The 20,991-nt window shown below is 45.0% G+C and overlaps 2 protein-coding genes and 1 long non-coding RNA gene across 3 annotated transcripts; 2 read left to right on the top strand and 1 right to left on the bottom strand.

Moving 5' to 3' along the window:
- Positions 1 to 195: 195 nt before the first annotated feature.
- On the bottom strand, positions 196 to 1,553 carry LOC148322025 (uncharacterized). The gene is made up of 2 exons (XR_015846594.1): positions 1,034 to 1,553; positions 196 to 911 (listed from the first exon to the last, which is right to left on the bottom strand). It is a non-coding gene; the product is annotated as an uncharacterized LOC148322025 (long non-coding RNA).
- znf652 (zinc finger protein 652) lies at positions 524 to 14,915 on the top strand. Its single transcript, XM_088316221.1, has 6 exons — positions 524 to 905; positions 5,549 to 6,773; positions 7,217 to 7,364; positions 8,299 to 8,414; positions 9,210 to 9,354; positions 11,438 to 14,915. The coding sequence occupies exons 2-6, from the start codon at positions 5,856 to 5,858 to the stop codon at positions 12,046 to 12,048; spliced, it is 1,938 nt and encodes a 645-aa protein (XP_088172347.1). The 5' UTR covers positions 524 to 905; positions 5,549 to 5,855; the 3' UTR covers positions 12,049 to 14,915.
- Positions 14,916 to 15,642: 727 nt separating this feature from the next.
- Positions 15,643 to 20,435, top strand: phospho1 (phosphoethanolamine/phosphocholine phosphatase 1). Its single transcript, XM_088316222.1, has 2 exons — positions 15,643 to 16,488; positions 17,598 to 20,435. The coding sequence occupies exon 2, from the start codon at positions 17,635 to 17,637 to the stop codon at positions 18,484 to 18,486; it is 852 nt and encodes a 283-aa protein (XP_088172348.1). The 5' UTR covers positions 15,643 to 16,488; positions 17,598 to 17,634; the 3' UTR covers positions 18,487 to 20,435.
- The last annotated feature ends 556 nt before the right edge of the window (positions 20,436 to 20,991 follow it).

The raw sequence follows: 20,991 nt of genomic DNA on the forward strand, positions 1-20,991 counted from the left end.
TTTTTAGGGTGACTAGTTGTGGAAAGAAACAAAACCTGAATGTTTTTATTCTCTAAAATATTTCTGTAATCATTTCATTTTAACTCATTCACTGCTATTGACGGACATAGAAGCCAAAAAGTACATTCATTTTGCCTGTGCTGATAATTGGTTACACCCTAGTTATGTATTCCAATTTTTATGAAATTAAAAAAATCCCATATTTATAATCCTGTATAATTAGAAGTAGACGAGATCAGTCAAAATCCAACCAACTTTATTATGAATTTGGAAGAAATTTAAGAAATAATTTACATAGAATACCTTGTCTAATACACTTTAAATGAATTGTCCAGACTAAAATCTCTCAGGAGAAACCTTCAATAGAGTGAGTGAATTTTAGTTTTAATTTATCATTTGGCTGGTGTGATAGAATTTACCATTCCCTTTTGGACAACAATATTAAAATAATAATTTGCGGGACCACTTCAATAACCTCTAGCGCATTGGGCAGTCAGGTAGATGATGGATTGTCGTCATTTCATCTATTCATTCCTTAATGAATTCATCCATCCATCACGGACCTCTGGTGGCTGCGCGCGCGTCCCCAGCGCAGACAGCCGCGCGCCTGTCCTCCAGACGGCGACGAGGCGAAGGCGGTCTGGCCTGCCTGACTCTGATGATAGCGGGACGCCGACGTCAGAGCGACAAGCGAACAGCTCAGCTCGGCTGGGCCACGTAGCGCCAGCGGGGCGGCTCAGGTCGCCGGTGGGCACCCGTCTCCAACGGCCCCGCGTCACGGTTCATCTCAGGACAGCGGGTTCTTCTTCACCCCACACCCTCCTTCCACCAGTGGTTGAAGAAGCACATGAGCCCCGGATCGTGAGCTACCCTGCCTGCATGGGCTCCGGGAGAAGGTCGCCGAGGTAAGCCTGCCAAGCAAACATCCAACAAGTCAGTCAACCATCCAGCTAGCCAGTTAGCCAACCGGACTGCAACTTCTTCCCGGCTCGCTTATCTGCATGACACGCCGGAGGATGCGCTCATTGCTCACCGGTAGCTTGGTGGGGAAGCTGCGGTGACTAGCTCCAGTGAGCGGCCGACTTTGTGACAGCGTCGACCCAGGGTGTCAATACAGCACCTCGGATTGTTATTATTTGACATTTTATACGTAACCTTCCTGTTGTGGACTCTCGACTTGTAACATAAAACAAAAGTGTCCTTTGTGTGTACGTGTTTGTTTTAATTTAGGATTTCCCCAAAAGCTGACACACTTTTTCCCTCGTTGACGCTCCGTGTCGACGTTGTTGAATTGCCGCTGCTCAAATATTTGACGTTACTGTTAGCTCTATGCTAACTAGCATTGCGTTGGGCGGATTTGGACTCGTGAAAAAAACAAAAGTGAAAGTCTCGTCTGACTTATTTTGAGAACACGCCATTAAACATTGGTTTTATTTTGTGAAATATTTTTACCGGTAATGGAATTGAAGTGGAATATTAGACCTGCACCTTTTAGCTAACGTAGCTAAATTAGCTTGTCATGTGTGTACAGGTTAATACCTATGATTGGAGGGAGTAGCTTAGCATGCTAAGTAGCCCAAGTTAACCGGGGCCTGTGCTTTCTTGGTGCCGTTTTCTGCGGTTCTCTTATTTTAACCCTTTGCTCGCCTCCCGGTTTGGACGTGGTTAACCATTGACTGGCGTTGTCAACATACAACCTGAGGAAATCGAAAAACACCACCTAACTGCAGCCATAATTGCAAAAAATGTGTGGAATGACGGTTCACCATTTTGTCCCCAAAATGGCAAAAGCAAGCAGGGCCCAGTCCAGATTTTACTGAACACTTAATTATTGCAATGCTGACAAATACAAACGAGCTTTTCTTTCACAGCTTGTCAATGATGACATTTAATACTTTGTCAGATTTTTGAGCAAGTATTAGTTTTCACAAGCTGGAAAGACAAAACTAGTACAAACTTTCACAAAAAGTCAGAATATTCTGAGTTAAACATTGTCATGGCATGCAGAAAAGTTGTAATGGTATGGGGAAAATTTTATCATTATGGGTAGACAATAAAAAAAAAAACGGCACAAACTAGTCACCTTACGGGAAAAGAAAGTCATAGTGATATAATTAAAACGTGTAATGCCATGTTAAAAATGCCTAATGCTACAGGAAAAATGATGTAATGTTCCGTGTAAAATGGCATAACGATATGCGGAAATTAGGTGTTGGCATGCGCCATTTAGCAGTTTCGAGGTATGCCACTGTCTTAGTCACTTTTTCAAAACTGCTAAAACATTCCTTCAGCAGTATGAGAATTTTGTTGTTGTTGTTGAGTCGTCGTTGCAGCGAAGTGAAACGACCTCCTTCGTCTGTTGATTTTTCCACTTGTCTATAAAGTCTTGTTTTTGTTACTGGGATATGCAAGTCTTTTTTTTCATACAATTCTGTCTGTTTTCTCCGAATATCATGCATTCATTCTCAGAAAATGATGGCTAATTATTCTCGCTTTAGTCTTGTAAAACCAAATTGGGCAACAAAAAAAAAAAGTTCTTTAGTATACGTGCATTATGATTTAATTCTAAGATTCGTTTTTCCCGAAGGAGATGATTTGGGGTCCTGAGGGGTCAAATACCTCGCGAAGCGTGGGGGACCCCCTGCAGCGGCGCACACAGTGAGCGGGTTAAGGCCTTAGTTTGCCAAGAGTGTGGAATGTGAACCGTCGCACGGTTCCTTCCCTGCAAGCGGCGAAAAGCTCATTAAAGTCTGAACGCCAGCGAGCTTGAGTGCTTCCCAGGTCCCTGTCAGCTCCGCACTTGTGAACGCTTGCCCCATTTTATGTTGTTGCTCGTAATGCTGCGCAGTGAGTTTGCCGGGTGAAGCTACCATCCTGTCATGTCAAAGCCACACTCAACATTCTATCCGGTGTTTGTGTGAGTCACGTTGCGGCCTACCCCATTTGAAACCAGTTTTTGGTTTCTTGTTCGTGTCTCTTGAGGCCCAATTGAAGTCGATGATAGCACTTTGATTTTGCTGAGAATTACTAAGCGGCTTGCTAACCAGATCAGTTAAGATTAGCAGGTCTTTTTTTTTTCATACACTTCAGACCTGAGAAGATTTTTCTCTATAACATGGAATAGATATTGCAAAGTCTGAATTTTGCCACATCAAAGTGCATTTTTTCATGCTGAGTGAAACTCTCAAATGACTCATCGACGATAATACGAAGCAGTGGAGGCATTTTTGCTCAATACGGGTGTTGCGTAACCACACGCCGCCCATTTGTTTGGGCTTTTAATCAGGTTAATTTGTGACGGGCGAAATGCGATATTATAAGCCGCTCGCGTGATGCAGTTTGTGTTTCTCCGCCATCCACACTCGGGATAATCTAGTCGGCTTTGTGTCAAATACGGACGGCCGAGTCGCTCCATCACAACCGAGCTCACTTTTCCCGTGTGATCGTTACGCTCCCATTATCAGGTCGTCTCGGCATACTGCATACAAGGAGATTCTCGTTTGTGCTTTTGAAGGGATTATTGATTGTCAGACGTGTACAAACAGAAAAAGAGAGAGACTGAAAGGAGACAATATTGTGCATTTATTTTTCTCAAGTGAAAACTCTTCAGAGGTGTAACAATGAATTGCTCAATCAAATCCGATGATGACGTCATTTCCAAAATGACTGCCACAAAATGTTAACATTTAACTACCCACTGTTGAAATTTTGGTAAAAAAATATGAACTCTAAGTCGGCTAAATTGAACAGGGCCCTTTACTTTTTGACTGCCCGTCGTGCGATTTTATGCTCCATCACGTGGTTCGGTCGGCTATTTTGGCTTGATTGCGGGAGACGTGCCTCTTAACTCAGTTTACATCTGATATTCCAAACTGGCTTTTAGTTGAGGTAACCAATAACCCTTGTTTCTCATGGTTTGTTTGCACTTGCTGATTGTTGTCTCCGTTATAAAAGTTGTTTATTAAAGCAGGCACGGCTTAAGATATTTGCGACGGTAGAAAAAAAAAAATTTCTGCAAGAACAGACACGTGTTGTTGTTTATTCCTGCGGGCGCTTCTCTTGCGCGCAACCCGCCCTGCTGCACACTCTTAATGGAGAGCGAGCTCGTGAGGTTGTGTGAGGTCAACTCGCAGTCAGCCGGTGACATGCGCGCGTTTGGATGTCATCCTTGAAGACTTTTTATGCTTTGAGCGTTGCCCTGTTGAAAATGAGAAATAAATCGGGTAACGTGTGAACGTTTGTGTTCAAATGGGGAGAAAATTCTTTGGGATATTAGTGTTTTGGTTATTTTTTTTATTTGAAATTTAGTTTTATTCATTTGGTTGTCATGGACAATCAAACTGGTATATTCATTTCAACGTGTGCAAAAAATAAATAAGATAACCACTGTTAATATTGTAAAGTGTTGATTAATCTGGCAGTCCCAAGTGTAAAATAAATGAACCGCTGTTAATATTTAAAGGTGAATGAATCTAATTTCATTTTCAAAGGTGTGTCATGGTGCATATGCTTCCCAATTTTATAACTATCACATGTGTGAAAATGAGAGAGCCACTGTAAAAGACGTTTTGATACATCAGTAGATGTGGTCTTCTACTTGCGTATTATATTTGAAATTGGCCAAAATCTGCTCTTTATCGCAAACCAGAAATTTGCCCCAAAAAAATTGGTCTGCGTCTCTAATTGTCAAATGGTTTAGAAAATATTCTTGAGCACTGATGGTCTTTTGACTTCACTCAACTTGGACAGCATGTCAAACATTTATCGTATGTAATTGAGTGCGCACCTATTGGTTTGCGAGGACTTGTGGTTTGCGCTTGTACTCACAACAGCGCAAATGCGGTTGTGACTTTCATGAGCATCGCTGGCGTTTCACAGTCGACCTTTTTTGTATCATGACAGCGAAAGAAAGCTTTTTTCTTTTTCTTTTTACGCCTCCCAACTCATCAGTGTTGTCAGGTTCGCCAATTTGACATATAGGGTTCATAGCTGAAAGAAGAGAGGCACTCAGCTCAAGTGGATACAGAGAGGCTAATCAAGTTTATTTGGCAACTTCATCTCCCTTCTGTTCCTCGATGTTTTTCACACATTCCCTTTTATAACATCGAGGAATCAGATTACACTTCGAGAAATCAGGTTACATTCAAGGGTGGTACAGTTCGTCTTCTCAAAAGCTGGTTTAGTCCGGTTTATCATTGGCGTGCCGCCATGGGTCGCAGCTGACTTTGACGTCAACATCTTTTATCAGGACCCAGCACGATGTTGCTTGCTTCAGACTTGGATGCCAACTTATCAGGGCTCCTCACGATGTTGTTTACTTCATCCTCACTTCTGAAGAAGTGCCACCGCCCTGCCAATTGCAGACACCTCTCTGCAGTAGAGATGTCCTCCTGTACCTCCACTCTGACTGTAAACACTCAAGCATAGTCCACTCCACTAATTTGCAACATGTCATGCGCACCATGTATTGAAATTAAGCTGCGTCATGGCAAATGTATAATAACCTCTAAATCTTATTCTAACAAGTGTGTTTTTCTGCTTCTCGTAGGTGATGCTCTGTTCATGGCCCCGGATGGCAGAAAAACGTGAAGTGTTCCTTTCTTCTTCCATACCTGCTCCGCCCTTCACAGGAAGTGAAGTTCAACTTGGTTGGCTGTTCTTTTAAAGGTCATGGAGGCGCACTCGTGACGGGTTATATGCCTTTCCGATGTAGTTTCCCGCCTTGGACGACATGAACGCTTTGTTTGAGTCCGGTTGACTGTCTCGTGCACCTCATCCCCTCCTTCCTGTCGAGGGAAGGTGGGGGTTTAGTGAACCTTACCCCTCCTGTGGAGTCACTTCAGCGTCATAATTTCATGAAATCCTGCCAAAGTCGCAAGGAGGAGGTCTCTGTCCCGTGCCTGGGCGGGATGTCACAGGAGGAGGCCCGCAGGCCGCAGGTGTCGCAGTCCTACTATCACCCCCCCAACCCGGAGGTGGACCTGACGGGCAAGCTCTACAAGAGGGAGGCGGGTGGCGAGCCCTACTCGGTCCTGGTTGACAACAAAATGGCGACCAAGACGGCGGCGGCCGACTCCGCTCCGCAATTCTTCCGTGAGGGCGCAGCGGGACAAGACATACGCACGCAGGCGGAGGAGGCCACCTCCGAGGAGACCGACGACGACGACGACGAAGAGGAGGACGGAGTGGAGGAGGGTTTTAAGCGCGAGCAGATCATCGTGGAGGTGAACCTCAACAATCAGACCCTCCACGTATCCAAGGGCGACAACAAAGGCGGCGCGGCCGGAGACGATTTGGAGAGAGGTTGCAGCGAGGATGACGACGATGGCGAAGAGGGTGAAGACGAGAGCCTCGATGAGGACGATGACGAGGAGATTGAAAGTCGAAGGACGAGGTCAAAGAGGGCCGGCAGAGGTGCGAGTGACGCTTCCGGACAGCCGCAGAGGAAGAGCCTCAGGACGGCTCTAAACTCATCATCATCCGGGATGACCACCAGGGGGCGACGGAAGCACGCCGAGACGGCAAAAAGCCGGCGGCGCGCTGCCCCACCGTCATCAGGGGGCGCTGTGGTGCCAAGCGGCAAGGCCGAGGGGGAGAAGGAGATGTTGGCGTGCGAAAAGTGCCCTCGCGTGTTCAACACACGCTGGTACCTGGAGAAGCACATGAACGTGACGCACAGGCGGATGCAGATCTGTGACAAGTGCGGCAAGAAGTTTGTCCTGGAGAGCGAGCTGGCCTTGCACCAGCAGACGGACTGCGAGAAGAACATCCAGGTGAGAGGACGCCGGTTTCGCTGTTTGCGACAGGCTTGCTCCAAATAACAGAAATACAATCCAAATGAACGATAATGAAGTCAGTTGAAGGAAATGGTGGTAATTCACTGAAAATTACTCCTCAAATTGGATTAGGCTGGTAGACTTTAAATCTACATTAAAAAGGTTCATTCAGATTTGTGTCTCTGATCTGTGTTCCCATGGATAAGCTTTTTTATGCTCTGTATCAGCTGGGTTTATTTATGGTTAAATGTATTTGTCAGTAGTGTGTCTTGGTAGCCAAGCTGGTTTGTGTTGTTGGATTCGTTGTCTGCCAGCAGAGGGAGCTCAAGTTTAAGGAAATACGCAGCTCACAAAATACAAGCCCGTTCACAGTCGTTGCAAGTATTGCTAATGCTCGTCATTGCCCATTTCAATTATGATTTTTCATGTCTGACTTGCAGTGCGTCTCCTGTAACAAATCCTTCAAGAAGCTGTGGTCGCTGCATGAGCACATCAAGATTGTGCACGGCTACGCCGAGAAGAAGTTCTCGTGCGAGATCTGTGAGAAAAAGTTCTACACCATGGCCCACGTCCGCAAGCACATGGTTGGTGAGTGAAATGCAACAGTCCAGGTGACACTCAAAGGCGTCATGGTTTTTGCTACGCTCATACTTGGCTTAAGCATTTCCACCTGTTCAAGTTTTAAGTTAACACTACACTGTTTCCTTAAAAGGCAGCTGACCGCAACCTTGCATATTTTGACAGAGCAGCATGATATTTAATGCATGTATTTAGTTTAATGCCGACGCGTATTGTGGAAGTTCCATGGCCTGGCACACGACTACTATCATCTATGTTGCGCTGTTATGCAGTCAGGTCCATAAATATTGGGACATTGACACAATTACAATTTTCTAGCCCTGAAGACAACCATAATGGATTTTAAATTCATTTCAAATTCTGTCCAATTGTTTGACTTTAAGCACCACCCTAATGGAATTCAAATACTTTTCAGATACATTGTGATGGTGAGAGCGTCCATGTCATCAATAGGAATGCATTGAAGCCATTTCCATTTGTTTCAATCAATGCAGAAAGTTTTGAGTTACGACTGTGGTCAAGGAGTCAAAGCATTCCTGTCCTAAAATCTTAAAAGACTACAGGCAATGCTTCAGAAAACGTTTCCAAAAAATGATGCGCCCACTATTGAACGTGAGTCGTAGATGTTCATTTTCAAACATACTAACGTGTCGCACAGCGTATAATGGAGTTAACCACCAGCGAATATGAACTAAATGAGCTGGATTGTGAATAGGGAAAAAAGGGTGTGGAGATTTCTGACCCTTTTTTTGATTTATGACCAAAAAGAAACTTGAACGTCACTCATTCTGTTTAGTGCGAAGCTTTTGTCAAAGCTTGAACAGGTGTCTCGCTGCGCTGATTTGTTGGGACCAGTTCAATTTGAATTTGATGTTGCGTTGTGTGTGTGATTGGGCTTCCTTTCGCTCTCAAACGGTACGTCTTCCCTGTTCAACACGCGCAGCTCACACCAAAGACATGCCGTTCACCTGCGAAACCTGCGGCAAGTCTTTCAAGCGCAGCATGTCCCTCAAGGTGCACTCGTTGCAGCACTCGGGAGAGAAGCCCTTCCGCTGCGAGGTAAGACGTCGCCAGACCACTCCAAACTTTGTTTCACTTCCACACCAAACGACACAATTGCACTCTTATTATTATTTATTGCTTTGTTCTGATGGAAGCGTGTACCTTTGTTGCATCATGCGAGTGTGACACTTGGCAGCAGATGCGCTCCTCACCCACCAATCGGTCAGAAAAAAAAAATTGGGTCACAAAAGTTTAGCATGAAGAGCAAGCAACGATGTTGGAATGCATGTTAGCCGCCTTCAGTGAGGTTGTTTTTGTGGCCGAACTATTTTTCTCATTTTAGCCCAAAATAAAATGGTGGAAAAGAGTTTAACACTGATTATTCACAATTGGGTGTTCCAGAGTCCTCAGTCATCTTCAAACAAGTTTAATATATTTAGAAACCAATCTTTTGCATTTTCTGAACAGGGTTATTTTTTTTTTATGTCCCAGTACTTTTGTTAATATGAAGAGGCCGTCTAAAAACAAGCCGAGACTTTTGTGGGCTTTCCTAAACATTTATTCTCAGTCTTTATGAATTCAAGTGGACAGATGGAGCGTTGTCCTCCACCCGAGGCCGTTTAGACGGACGCCATGCCTGCACGGGTGGAGTCGCTCTAATTAAACGGCAGACGTCACCCTGCCCCTCTAGCGTGTTATTACTGGCTTATTATAGCAACGTGGAGCTCGCCGGCTCGGTTCTGGCCAGGTGCTGCCACGGAGCTGTCTCACTGTGCAAACGGAATCTACGTCTTGTTGACTTTGAGCAATTTGAATGACCTCGATGTACGTTTGTCTTGTTTGAACGGGCAGAACTGCGACGAGCGCTTCCAGTACAAGTACCAGCTCCGCTCTCACATGAGCATCCACATCGGACACAAGCAGTTCATGTGCCAGTGGTGCGGTAAAGACTTCAACATGAAGCAGTATTTTGACGAGCACATGAAAACACATACAGGTGAGCAACCGATCACGTGATCGGCTTTTGAGCCACGAAGCAAATTCACAAATTTCCCAATGTCAAAAGCCTTCCCTCAACTAAAGTTAGTTCCTGGCGTCTGCTTTTCGTATTTTCCGCCAACTTCTTTTCTCTGCTCCGGAAATCTGCTTTACTTGATGTTTATGGTCTGAGGTTTTACTCTGCCAATTGCATTTCCAAAATTCCAGTTTCCGCTGCTCAGCCATTTGATTTGTTCAGCCCAGCTTTTACGAAGAAAATATAATTGTGCTATAAACGCGCATCGTTGGTGGAGCAAGCGCAGTTGAAGGTCAGTGGACCGTCTATTGATTGGTCAACAAACAAGGTCACTTTTTCACTTTTGTTATTTGTAGCCACGTTTCCTCAAATCTTCCATTGTTCCGCGTTAACGTTTGAGTTTGAACACGTTTCCCATGTTGTCACGACACCTCAAATGCCAACAGGAAGTTCGCTCGCCACCTTGCGCACTGAAGTGCAGCGTGGCCACGTGGTCATAAATCCAGCCTTTAAAACATTTACATTATTATTCTTTTTCATGTAGCTTCCCACTTTGTTGTTGAATGAATGACCACCTTTGAGTGTTTCGCACTTCCTTGATGAAGATTTAGCGTTCCAAGCTGTCCCATGGCAACACGACCTGGACCGCTTTGTAAAAACGTGGCTTGTGCTGTCTAAGGGAAGGACATTGTTCAAATGCATGTTTGGTGAGACGTCGCCCATTTCTTGTAATGAGAGGGGCCGCATAACTTGAAGAAGCGGCGCGCGTGTGTAATGACTAGCTGCGCACATGCTGCCGATTGCATCCCTCTGATTTTCTCCGCTTGCTGCCTCGCCATTTTCCAAAACCAAGCTTTTGTGGTGCCAGCCTTTTTTCCGGCATACCACACTGCTTCTATTTGTGATGTGTAATTACACAATTCCTTTCCTGTCCTTGCTGTGGGGGAAGACACACCCAGGCACGGCTGCACCCTTTAGAACAGGCCAACTTTTTACGTCAAGTGCCACCTCCAAAAAATATTGAACGTGCAGAACTTCTACAAGTGCCACCATCGTGACCATTTTGAAAATACACGAGCATAGAAGGCTTAAGCAGTCATCAAAAAACAAGACGGAGAATTTAGTTCTCAAACGTGTTTCTCTTTATTGCAAGCCTCTGCAACATAATTTGAACGTTTCATTTAGGGAATTTGTTTTCCGCTTGGCGTTTGCGCTAACCACACTTTGAGAATCGCCACATTAGAACACCGAGCTGCACCTGCCAAGCGCTATAATGTACCGCTTACACAAGATGGCTGTCACCTCTCTCATGTTCAAGCTGCTTTGCCGGCGACACGGCAGATGAAGGCGTTTCGGAGAGCCCTTGAGCAGCCGGCGGTGGGACGGCCGCGTGGGCGCCAGCGAGCGCATAGAATACCCGCGCGGAGGAGGTTAATGAGAGTGGCTGCTGCGACTGTTCATTTTCACGTCTCCTCAAAGTGTCAATTGTAATCGCTTCCTGCCGAGTGGGCGGCTCAGCGGCGCAGAGCCTCCGACGGAGATGGAGCCTTATTAGCATTTGAGAAAATGACGAGCGGGGAACAAGACGTGATGTTTGATAGGAAAATAGAAGCTGTATTTATGCAAATGTGGAGAGTCGCAATTAGGGTTGCGCAAACGCAGAACGATGGCAAATTTTGTTGGAGAATTTCGGAAATCATTTCATATTTTTTTATTGGTATGACATGGGTCGTATCGGCAGTGTATGGTCATTTTGTGGTCTTTTCACCAAGAAAATGTGAAGCAAAACGCGTAGATTTCGTGCAGGCAGCCGTCGGGATTATATTATAGTCATGAGTTTTGAAATAAACCAATGTCGGTCGGTCGTTGTACGTTTTGGGCTACGTAAGTTTTCAATGTATCATTTAAGGGCAAATATGTTTCGTGAAATGCGTCTTCCCAAAAGTAAACAAGTCCTCAAAACGATGAATCAATTCATACAATCGTTTAATCGTTGCACCTCTATCCCCATTTTGATTGCATTGAACGCTCCCTCAGCAAAATAATTCTTTTCTTCTGTGCGCAGGAGAGAAGCCGTTCATTTGCGAGATTTGCGGCAAGAGCTTCACCAGTCGGCCCAACATGAAGCGCCACCGCCGCACGCACACGGGCGAGAAGCCATACCCTTGCGAGGTGTGCGGCCAACGCTTCCGTTTCTCCAACATGCTCAAGGCGCACAAGGAGAAGTGCTTCCGGGTCACCAGCCCCTTGGTGCTGCAACCCGGCGGCCCGCCCGTACCGGTCGGCATCTTCGCCAGCACTTTCTCCACCTCCTCGTCTTCGTCGTCTTCGGGTCCCGGGCCTTCCGCAGCCGCCCCGCCGGCGGTCGCCGCCTCGACCGTCAGCCCGCCCGGGGCGGCCTTACCCCCGCGAGGCCCTTTGGGACACGCCTTCACCCACGTGCAACTCCACACGGCGTCTTCGCTCCACCACTCCCAACAGCACCTTGCAAACGTCCCCCACCACGCCCACCACCATCACCACCACCACCTGCCCCCGCCCCCGGTCTCGCACCTGCCCCCGCCCCCGGCCCTTTTTAAGAGCGAGCCTCTCAACCACTGTGGGCATGAAGACGCCACTTACATGCACCACTTGGCTCCTGCGGAAAAAGGTCCCGGAGCGTCTCAGCATCACTGACTCGTGACAACGTGCGGCCACTGCCTCAGCCACCGGTACCATCAACAACTTCTCGGATAGAGGATGTAAACTCCTGGGTCACTTTTTTTTCCGGCCAAACCCAGTCCTTCGTTTACACCAACCATTTGGCGCCAAGTTAAGCTACGTTTTCACTGAGCAAGTCTTAATGCAATTTATTTGATATTTTTTTAATCCATTGTAAAAATTCCTAAAATATCCTGCACTGCCACTTTGCCAGCACCCCTTTGTTGGGGTACCAGTTTGGGATGCACCGAAAATTCGGTCATCAGCCATTTTCATCTGAAAATTGTCAGTGGAACAACGCGGCCAAAAGAGGATGTTTCGTTATAAGATTACACTTGGGGGAAAAAAAGGGATGGTGGGGGGGATCCGATGTGTCACCCCACCGTGGCTGACCCCGGTGTGCTGTGGGCAACACAGAGGGTGTCGTTCCCCATGCAGAAAAGTATCTCATGAACACTGAAGATTCTGGTGTTTGTTCTCGGTTGCTACGGCCAGAGGCTGAGCTGTTCTGTGTTTGTTTGCAGAGCACATGTGCGGCAACAGCACAAAGCAGTTACACTTGTCCAACCTTGACCAGTTGGCCTCTGTACCGTACTCAAAATTCTGTTCTGTAAAAAAAAAAAACATTTTTTTTCCGAATACATACTGTTACACGATGAGAACTTGCCCTTCCAAGGTGAAAAGGTTATTTTTTTTTAAATTGTGGGCAGTTTCGGTGCACCGGCCGTGTGAAGCCTAAAAAAAAAACAAAAGTGGACTGTTTGGTGGAAACGTTGCTTAACGATCAAGTATTGTTCAAAAGCATTTCCTGGAATCTTTTTTGAAGATCTTGGACCTTGTCAGTAGCTCGTCACAAAGCAATTGATTTGTGGGTGCTCGCATTTAACGTGTGCTTGAACGACGAAGACTGAATCGGACCTCCTATTTCAGATGAGCGACTCACACTTTAAAAGTTTTCTCAAGTGGATTGCGAGCCGACTTTTTCCAGGAGGTCCAAAATAGTCTATGAATGTTGTCGCTGGTTCTCCCAGTCGTGCAAGAACGCGGTGCCATGGACTCCAGTGTGAGCGAGAGAGGGACAGAGTTTTGTTTTTTTTATTTTTAGACTTCAAATGATGCTGTTGGATCTGATGTAACGAGATTCATTGTGGTTTAATGGTGCTTTCCATTCCAGTAGACGCAATTTCTTAACTTTGGCTTCAATATTTTTATTTGAAAATGAATCCCCCTGCCCCCCACCGCCGTCGTGAGCAGGATTTGACTCAGGTTTTTGCTGGACGTGAACGGATCAGTGCTACCTTCTCTCTCGTCGCATCCTCCCACTGTGAGGGGCCGCCCGCCAATCAGGATCCAAACCCTCCTTCTTGTTCTCCATTTCTGCCACGCTGCTGCCAATAATACGGGTCGCCATCTTAAAGCTCATTTAACATGTTCGATACACACACGAGTCGCTCGGTTTGCTTTGGCGTTTCGCTTTTGGAAGGTCGCTTTGGACCTTGGTACCGCACGGGCCCGTCTTAAGCCCGTTGAATGTTGCCTACGCAGAAGGACGCGTCATGTTTTTGCTTCTCTTTTTTTGGCCTCCCCGCATTGGACAAAATGGCCGGCACCTTCGAGTCGCGCGAGCGATTACGTTGGTCGCAAAAGGTATCAGCCGATGGTGCGAATGTCGTTTCCTTTTTGACTGTTATCCGACGTCAAGTGCTGCGCAAATGGATGAAAAGATCCATCGGGCGAAATTATTTGTTAGTTGTCGAGCTCCTTCCTGGTTGACGAACCGAAGAGCGATGCCGCCATGATGCAGTCGGAGAGGCAACTCGTTTCTTGATCGTGGGCCTCCCAAAATAGAAAGGCTAAATTTAGTTTCGTGTCAATTGCTTGTGTTTTTGTGGCACAGCAACATTTGAAATGTGGCTGGAAAAACATCTTTTTGCGCAGTCCTCTTTATTTTGGAACAAGTTTGTTTTATGCCGATAAGCTTGCATTTGGCGCGACAGTCGCATTCAATTGACTGTGACCGTCTTTCGACAGTATTCAGCCTGCAGTGGTAAAGCGCAGTTGTTTACGTAGCCCCCCCCGCTTCCCCCCTCCCGTCTGATTGATTGGACCTGCAGTTTGTGTTTGTGCGGCTCTTAGTTCCACTTCATTATCATCTCATCATCCCGTTGCAATTGGGCTCTTTGTCTTATCTGATGCCTCCCCCCCTCCCTCTTTTCTTTTTGCGTGTTTTCTCTGCACTTTAGCGCTGCGTGGGCAAGGCGCAGGGAAGCTGCGATTGTATTGTGGAACAAGCCGCGATCCAGGCTGCCAGCGAAATTGGTTGACGTGGAGTTTTTTTTTTCTACTCTCTTGTAAGTCGAGGAAAGGAGGAGAACAGTGGGGGAAAAAAGAAAAAGCAAAGCATCTTTCGGCTTGGCCATCCAAGCTTTTTTTATCCGCAGTACATTCTTTTATTTTCATGTTTTTGCTAAGATGACGAAATGATGATGATTTCTTTGCTGCATAGAATGCACTTTCTACAACTAAAAACTCTTGGCTAGTTGCGAAAAATAACATTGTATATTCTAAGATGTTTTAAAAAGAAAAATCATTATCCTTTTTTTTCTCCCCCATCACCCTTCTTTGTATTTCTAACCACTTAATGTAGCATTGTTGTGTATTTTATTATTATTATTGTATCTGGTACAAAATGTGCAGCTTTATAATGTCCTGGTTTGTCTTTATTTTTGTATGTTCGCTGGAGATTTGAGGAACTTGGAAAGAGAAATTGGGCCTTTTTTTTTTTTCTTAAATAATGTACATTTAACTGACTGCTAACTTTAAGTAAAAATAAGTAGCCACGAGTGTGACACCTGTTCTGTTTGGTTGCCTAGCAACAGTCGGCTAACAACTGAGCACGTGAGGATGTGGAAGTAGGCCAGATGTCGAGTTTATCTTAAAAATGTCACTTTAAGGGTCACTAGGTTTGCTTGCCGGCTGCACGTGAAGCCTCGTTCGTGTTCTTATCGGCTATTTGTTTATTCTGTTTTTTTTGTTTTTTTTTTTATGGATAACGATTACTACGTAGCTCGTATCCGTTCAGGAGCATTGACCTTGAGCAGCTGATCAAATATTGTTGCCTTCGTGAAACGAGGTTTGCTAATACTAAAAAGGACTCGACGACGGGATCATTTACAGTCCACGAAAATGAAAATGATCTGGCCCTCGCCCCTTACTTAGAGAAAACCAATAAAACGATCATTGAACTTGGACGTCCTTCCTCCGAATTAGGAGGCCTCGGCACAAACAAAAGTAGGAACTTTGGACTCCATACAAAATGCCTCTAGTTGGAAAAACAGAAATAATTAAACCAATCTGCTTTCATGGCAGATAACGCAAATGTGAGAATATTTGCTGACCATTTCAAATGAAACAAGGTCTCTAAATGATGAAGCAATTATCCAAAATTATTCATCGATTCATTTGCTAATTGATTCGTTATCGTTTAATCATTGCAACTCTCGATATTGTGCATGTGTCGATGAGAGTGTGCTTTGTGTTGAAAAATGTGTGAGTGTGTTGGTGTTTGCGTGCTTTTAAATGTGAGCGTGGTGTGTTGTGTGGATTCGGATTTTAGTGTGCACTAGTGTGTCTGTGTTGTGTTGATTGCGTTTTGTCGTGCGTGCGTGCGTGCGTGCGTGTGAGTCCGCAGGTGCTCGGTCGGGGTACACGTTCCAGCGGCGGGGGAGTCCAAGTGAGGCGGTCGGGTCTGGAGAGCCGTGATTCACCGCCGGCGTGTAGGCGGTCGGCTTGCGAGGTCGGGAAATAATAACGCGCTGGGGAACATCGCCTCCTTTTCCTTTTTGGCTCGGCACGATTCTGCGATCCAGCGGCGAGTTGCTCGATCACATTGCTGCAATCAAGTGACACACTTTGGAAGAAAACTTGTTGGATCAACCACATCAACATCATCCTGTTCAGAGTTTTGATAAATATTTAGAACTCACAGAAAAAAAGTGCCGTTATTACATCATAATGTGCCACTACTCTAGTGTAGTTTGTTCCCTGGACTGGAGGTTTATACTTGTGCCATATTCTAGTCGAAATCCTTTTTTTTTTTTTAAAGCAGACTGAAACAGTCCTTTCTTCAGAGCAGACTAGAGCAGTCCAGCAGAGTCCAACCTAGTTGGCCTGTGCAGTTCTTCTTATTAAAGCAGACTAGACCCATTTCGTGTAATCTAGCGGTGAAATCCAGTTTTCCCTATAGAAGCCTACTTTTCCTCTGCACATGAACGCGCTCCATCGCGCTCTCGTTAAATGGGCGGGCGGCGCGTTCGGGTGTCACATAAAAAGCACCGAACTCGTCGCTCTCTTCTCAATGCGACGAGACCGAAGCTCAAAACGACAAACGAGTGCCGAGCCAGACCAGTGACACAAGTATGTATGCTTTTTGGTTTTGAATGCACGCTACGGTATATCGCTGCAAGAAGACATAACGAGCGCCTCGCTTCGGTTGACATGTTCGAATTAAAACAATAGGACACATGTTTCGCATGACTTGAAATCCCGTTTTGCATGTCTGCGATGGTGTTTGGTGTACTCATTTTCCGCGTATAACAAATTATAAAAGACGCATGCCAAATGTTTTTTTCCGTCATTTAAATATTTAAATTAGCAACCACTTGTTTTGTTTCTCTGGTATCGTGAAACGTCTTGGTGCTATTGCTTATAATGTGAATTTTCGAGGAGGAAAAAAAATACTGGCGTACATCTTGAAGGGACGCACAGTGGGGTAATATTTGCCCACGACACAGTTTGCCATTACAGCGAGTTATAAAAAGAAATACTTATATTTAACAAAAAGAGAGAGAGATAAACGGACATTTTATATATATATTCACGGGTCAAATTGTTAGGCACGTCTGTCATGAGTTGAATAAAAAAGCAAGTGACCAATTGAAGTCAGGTGAATGAATGTAATATCTTACACTGCCCTCTGGTGGCCAAAGAAGGATGAAGTGTAGTGGCAGCATGAAATCGTCAGACACGGTTCAATGCTTTACGTTCTATTTGATGACGTTTTTACGGTATGTTTGTGTAAAATAAATAAATGCAGAGTGACAGTTTACATATTTAAAATACATTTAAAAAAATGTTTTTTTAAGGACGCTGAAATGGATTCATGCCAACTCGTATCTCAAGGCACCACTGCATAGACTTTTTGCAGAAAATTTCTTTGGTGAGATTATTCTGTTGATAGACGATGACATTTTTTTTTTAAGATGATGGTGGTGTCCCTAATAAAGGGTCCGAGTCCATCTGTGCTCTATCCAGTAGACCCCCACATACCTGCAGTTCAGCCTCTGCAGATTCACCTGTTGAAGGATTTGTTTCCCCCAGCATTTCTTTAAATAGCTCAATGGTCATCTTAATGTTCTTCTTTTTCTTATTATGTCATATGTTGCTTTTCGCTATTCAATTGCTGTAGAAATTGCCGCATAAACATATTGGAATTCTCTTTAAATAATCATGTTTTCCCTCGATAGCCTCAGCGTGGGATGCACCAAGCGAGGCGTGACAGTCATGGGGGACTCGTTCTTCAACTGCTGTTATCTCCCACCCCAGCCTCCAGGCGAGGAGGAGCCCCCTGGCTTCCGAACACGCGGCGACAGCAGGATGGCCTCCCGCATCTCCCCCGACAGGCGCTTCCTCATCTTCTTTGATTTTGACGAGACCATCGTGGACGAGACCAGCGACGACATGGTGGTGCAGACGGCGCCCGGCCAGCATCTGCCCGCTTGGCTGAAGGACACGTACCAAGCGGGCCGCTACAACGAGTACATGCAACGGGTGCTGGCCTATTTGGCCGAGCAGGGTGTCACCGAGAGCGACATCCGTGGCGTCATGGAGAAGCTGCCCGCCACCCCCGGCATGCTGGCGCTCTTCCAATTCCTGCGCCAGCGCCCGCCGCACGATTTCGAGGTGGTCCTGGTGTCGGATGCCAACACCTTCTTCATCGAGTCCTGGCTGCGGCGAACCGGCGCCCGGTCCCTCTTCCATCGCATCTTCTCCAACCCGGCCACCTTCAACCGGGACGGGCGGCTGGTGCTGAGGCCCTTCCACTCCCACGAGTGCCCTCGTTGCCCCGAGAACATGTGCAAGCAGGCGGTGGTCCGGGAGTACGTCACACGCCGGACCCAGGAGAGGGGGCGGCCCTACCAGAGGGTCTTCTACGTGGGCGACGGCGCCAACGATTTCTGCCCGGCGCTCGCCATGGGGCCCCGGGACGTGGCCTTCCCGCGCCGAGACTTCCCCATGCACCGCCTCATCACCGAGACCCACGAGGCCATGCCGGGGGAGTTCAAAGCGGTGACGGTGCCCTGGACCTCCGCTGAGGAGGTGGTCCAACGTCTCAGGAAGCTTGTGGCCGAGTAAGGCCGTGAATTGGGTTGGGCATCGTAATTGATTAATTACATTGGTCAACAGCTAATTTTATTCAGACATGGATATATGTGTCCCTAAATTTATTTTTGACCATTTAAAAAAAAAAAAGTCTTTATTGATTTCTAGCACATTAGTTTTTTGGGATGTTTACATTTTTTTTAAGTTTGTCCCACAGAAGCTTGCGCAATACAGATTTTACCATGCTTTCTAATTTATAGCTAGGATTTTTTTTTCAGAAAAAAATAATTAATTCATAAATAGTTCTACAGACATAATAATAATTAGGTTGTATGTTGTATTTTAGTTATTGTGTGTATCATTGTCTTCTTTTCATTATTACGAAAAGCTGATGTGCTCTAGAAAAACAAGCAAAGCGTCAAAAAAAGGCCCCAAAAATGAATCTAGAAAAGTTTACTTGCATCTCTGATTGACAGAAAAAAGGGAAAAATTCGTTGATCAGTGTAATTAATCGTTGGAATTGATTGTTGGCGTGCACTACTTGAGTGCAATCAGCAGAGGTGCTGTTGAGTCACTCGTAACTCATTTGCCCTCCGAAGAAGAAGATCAAAGCCATTTACTGGAAGTTGAAAACCTAGCAATCCATTGATAATATTTCCTTATGAATCCATCAAGCCAATTCACTTACATGCCCATCCATAATAAATCGAAATTTTTGAGCACATTAATGAAAACCCCCCAATAAAAACTAAGAAAATAGCATTTGAAATCAAATGCACTTTTAATACATATGGATTGTTTTTTTTAGATAAGGACCTAATTGAATGCCCATCCCTATTTACAGCAATTATGCAAAGTGAATTTCAAATCACATTATTAAGGAAAACTCTAAAAATGAAAAAAGTAGCATAGAAAATCCACCAAAATGACATTTAAGATTTAATATTCATGTATGATTTCTTTACAAATGCTCCACATAGTGACGTTCTCAAATATCTAATATACATAAGTCCTTGTCCAAAGTGCATTTCTGTGTACAACAAAATAACAATTCAAAATAACATTCAAAGTAAAAAAAAAAAATTTTCATCTGCATTGAGCACAAACTGGAGAAGAGTGAAGACCGCATGTGTAAAAAATTGAAACTAATCATGATTCAGAAGAAATGAACGTCCATCCATCCATCTTCTATACCGCTTCTCCTCACTGGGGTCGCGGGGGTGCTGGAGCCTATCCCAGCTATCTTCGGGCAGTGGGCGGGGGACACCCTGGACTGGTTGCCAGCCAATTGCAGGGCACATTTAGACGAACAACCACCCGCGCTCACACTCATACCTAGGGGCAATTTTGAGTGTTCAATCGGCCTGCCATGCTTGTTTTTGGAATGTGGGAGGAAACCCACGCAGGCACGGGGAGAACATGCAAACTCCACACAGGATGGCCGTAGCCGGGATCGAGCCCACGCCCGATGCTGTTTCTCACTGTGAGGCCATCGTGCTAACCAGTCGTCCACCGCGCCGCCTAGAAATGAATGTGTTTAATCACATTTTTTGACAGATTTGAAATGAAGTTATTTAATAAAACACATTTAAAAGTATTTATAACCTACCCAGAACTGGTCTCCAGCCCACCGGAAACAACATTGAAGGCAATAATATAATTGGAGCGGCTCATTAAAGTCATTTATGTTGTGTTTAGCCAGCATGTGCCTCTACGTTGGCCTTAATGGGTCAGCGGGCACAAAGACCTGCCCGTCCATAATCAATAAAATGCTCTTAAAATCGTGTATCTTATCTGATAGCAATACCTGTTCAATGTTTGTCATGTTTCCTGTCTGTTTTGCAGCAATATTCCTTTACCAAGGTGCTTCTTTAAAAATATTTTATAAATGTACTGTATATCCGTTTTTTTTTTTTTTGGTGTGTCTGTCTTTTCTTCTGTAGGCCTTTGCCTACTTGAGGAATCAGCAGCAATACGGAAATAAAGCCATCAACTGAAGCCTTGTTTGTGTTTTGATTTATCAAAGTTTGATGAGGGTTGGACGGTGAGAAAAAACTTGGCCGTGGCATTTTTGGCTGAGGCTGGCTTCTCATTAGCAGAGTACAACAGACTAATCATATATCACCCCTCCCCCCAAAAAACGGAAGTATTTTACCATTATCCAAAACCCAATTCAAATTATTGTGGTTAAGTGTGTATAAATCGTGTACATCAGATAAAACTTGTGATAAACATCTATCTACATCTAATTTTATCAAAATAAATCCATTATTTCAAAAATGGATCGAGTGAAATGATTCTATAGCATTTTCTAATGCTGAAGAAACTGCAGAATAAAAACTCCTTGAAATGTAGTGAACTAAGACTTTATTAAAAATTTAAAAAACAGTCTATGCCAGCAAAATTCCAAAATTGTAGGTCGTTGGAAAATCAAGCCATAAGATTTCATAATTTTTATTTGTTGGTTCCATTCACTGATGAAAGCATTACAGCAATACATAAGTTATGAGGCCTATTTTAATTTGTAAACTGCATTCT

The sequence above is a fragment of the Idiotropiscis lumnitzeri genome, chromosome 15, assembly GCF_059441095.1.
Source record: "Idiotropiscis lumnitzeri isolate Australia: NSW breed Sydney's pygmy pipehorse chromosome 15, RoL_Ilum_1.0, whole genome shotgun sequence".
NCBI classification, from domain to species: Eukaryota; Metazoa; Chordata; class Actinopteri; order Syngnathiformes; family Syngnathidae; genus Idiotropiscis; species Idiotropiscis lumnitzeri.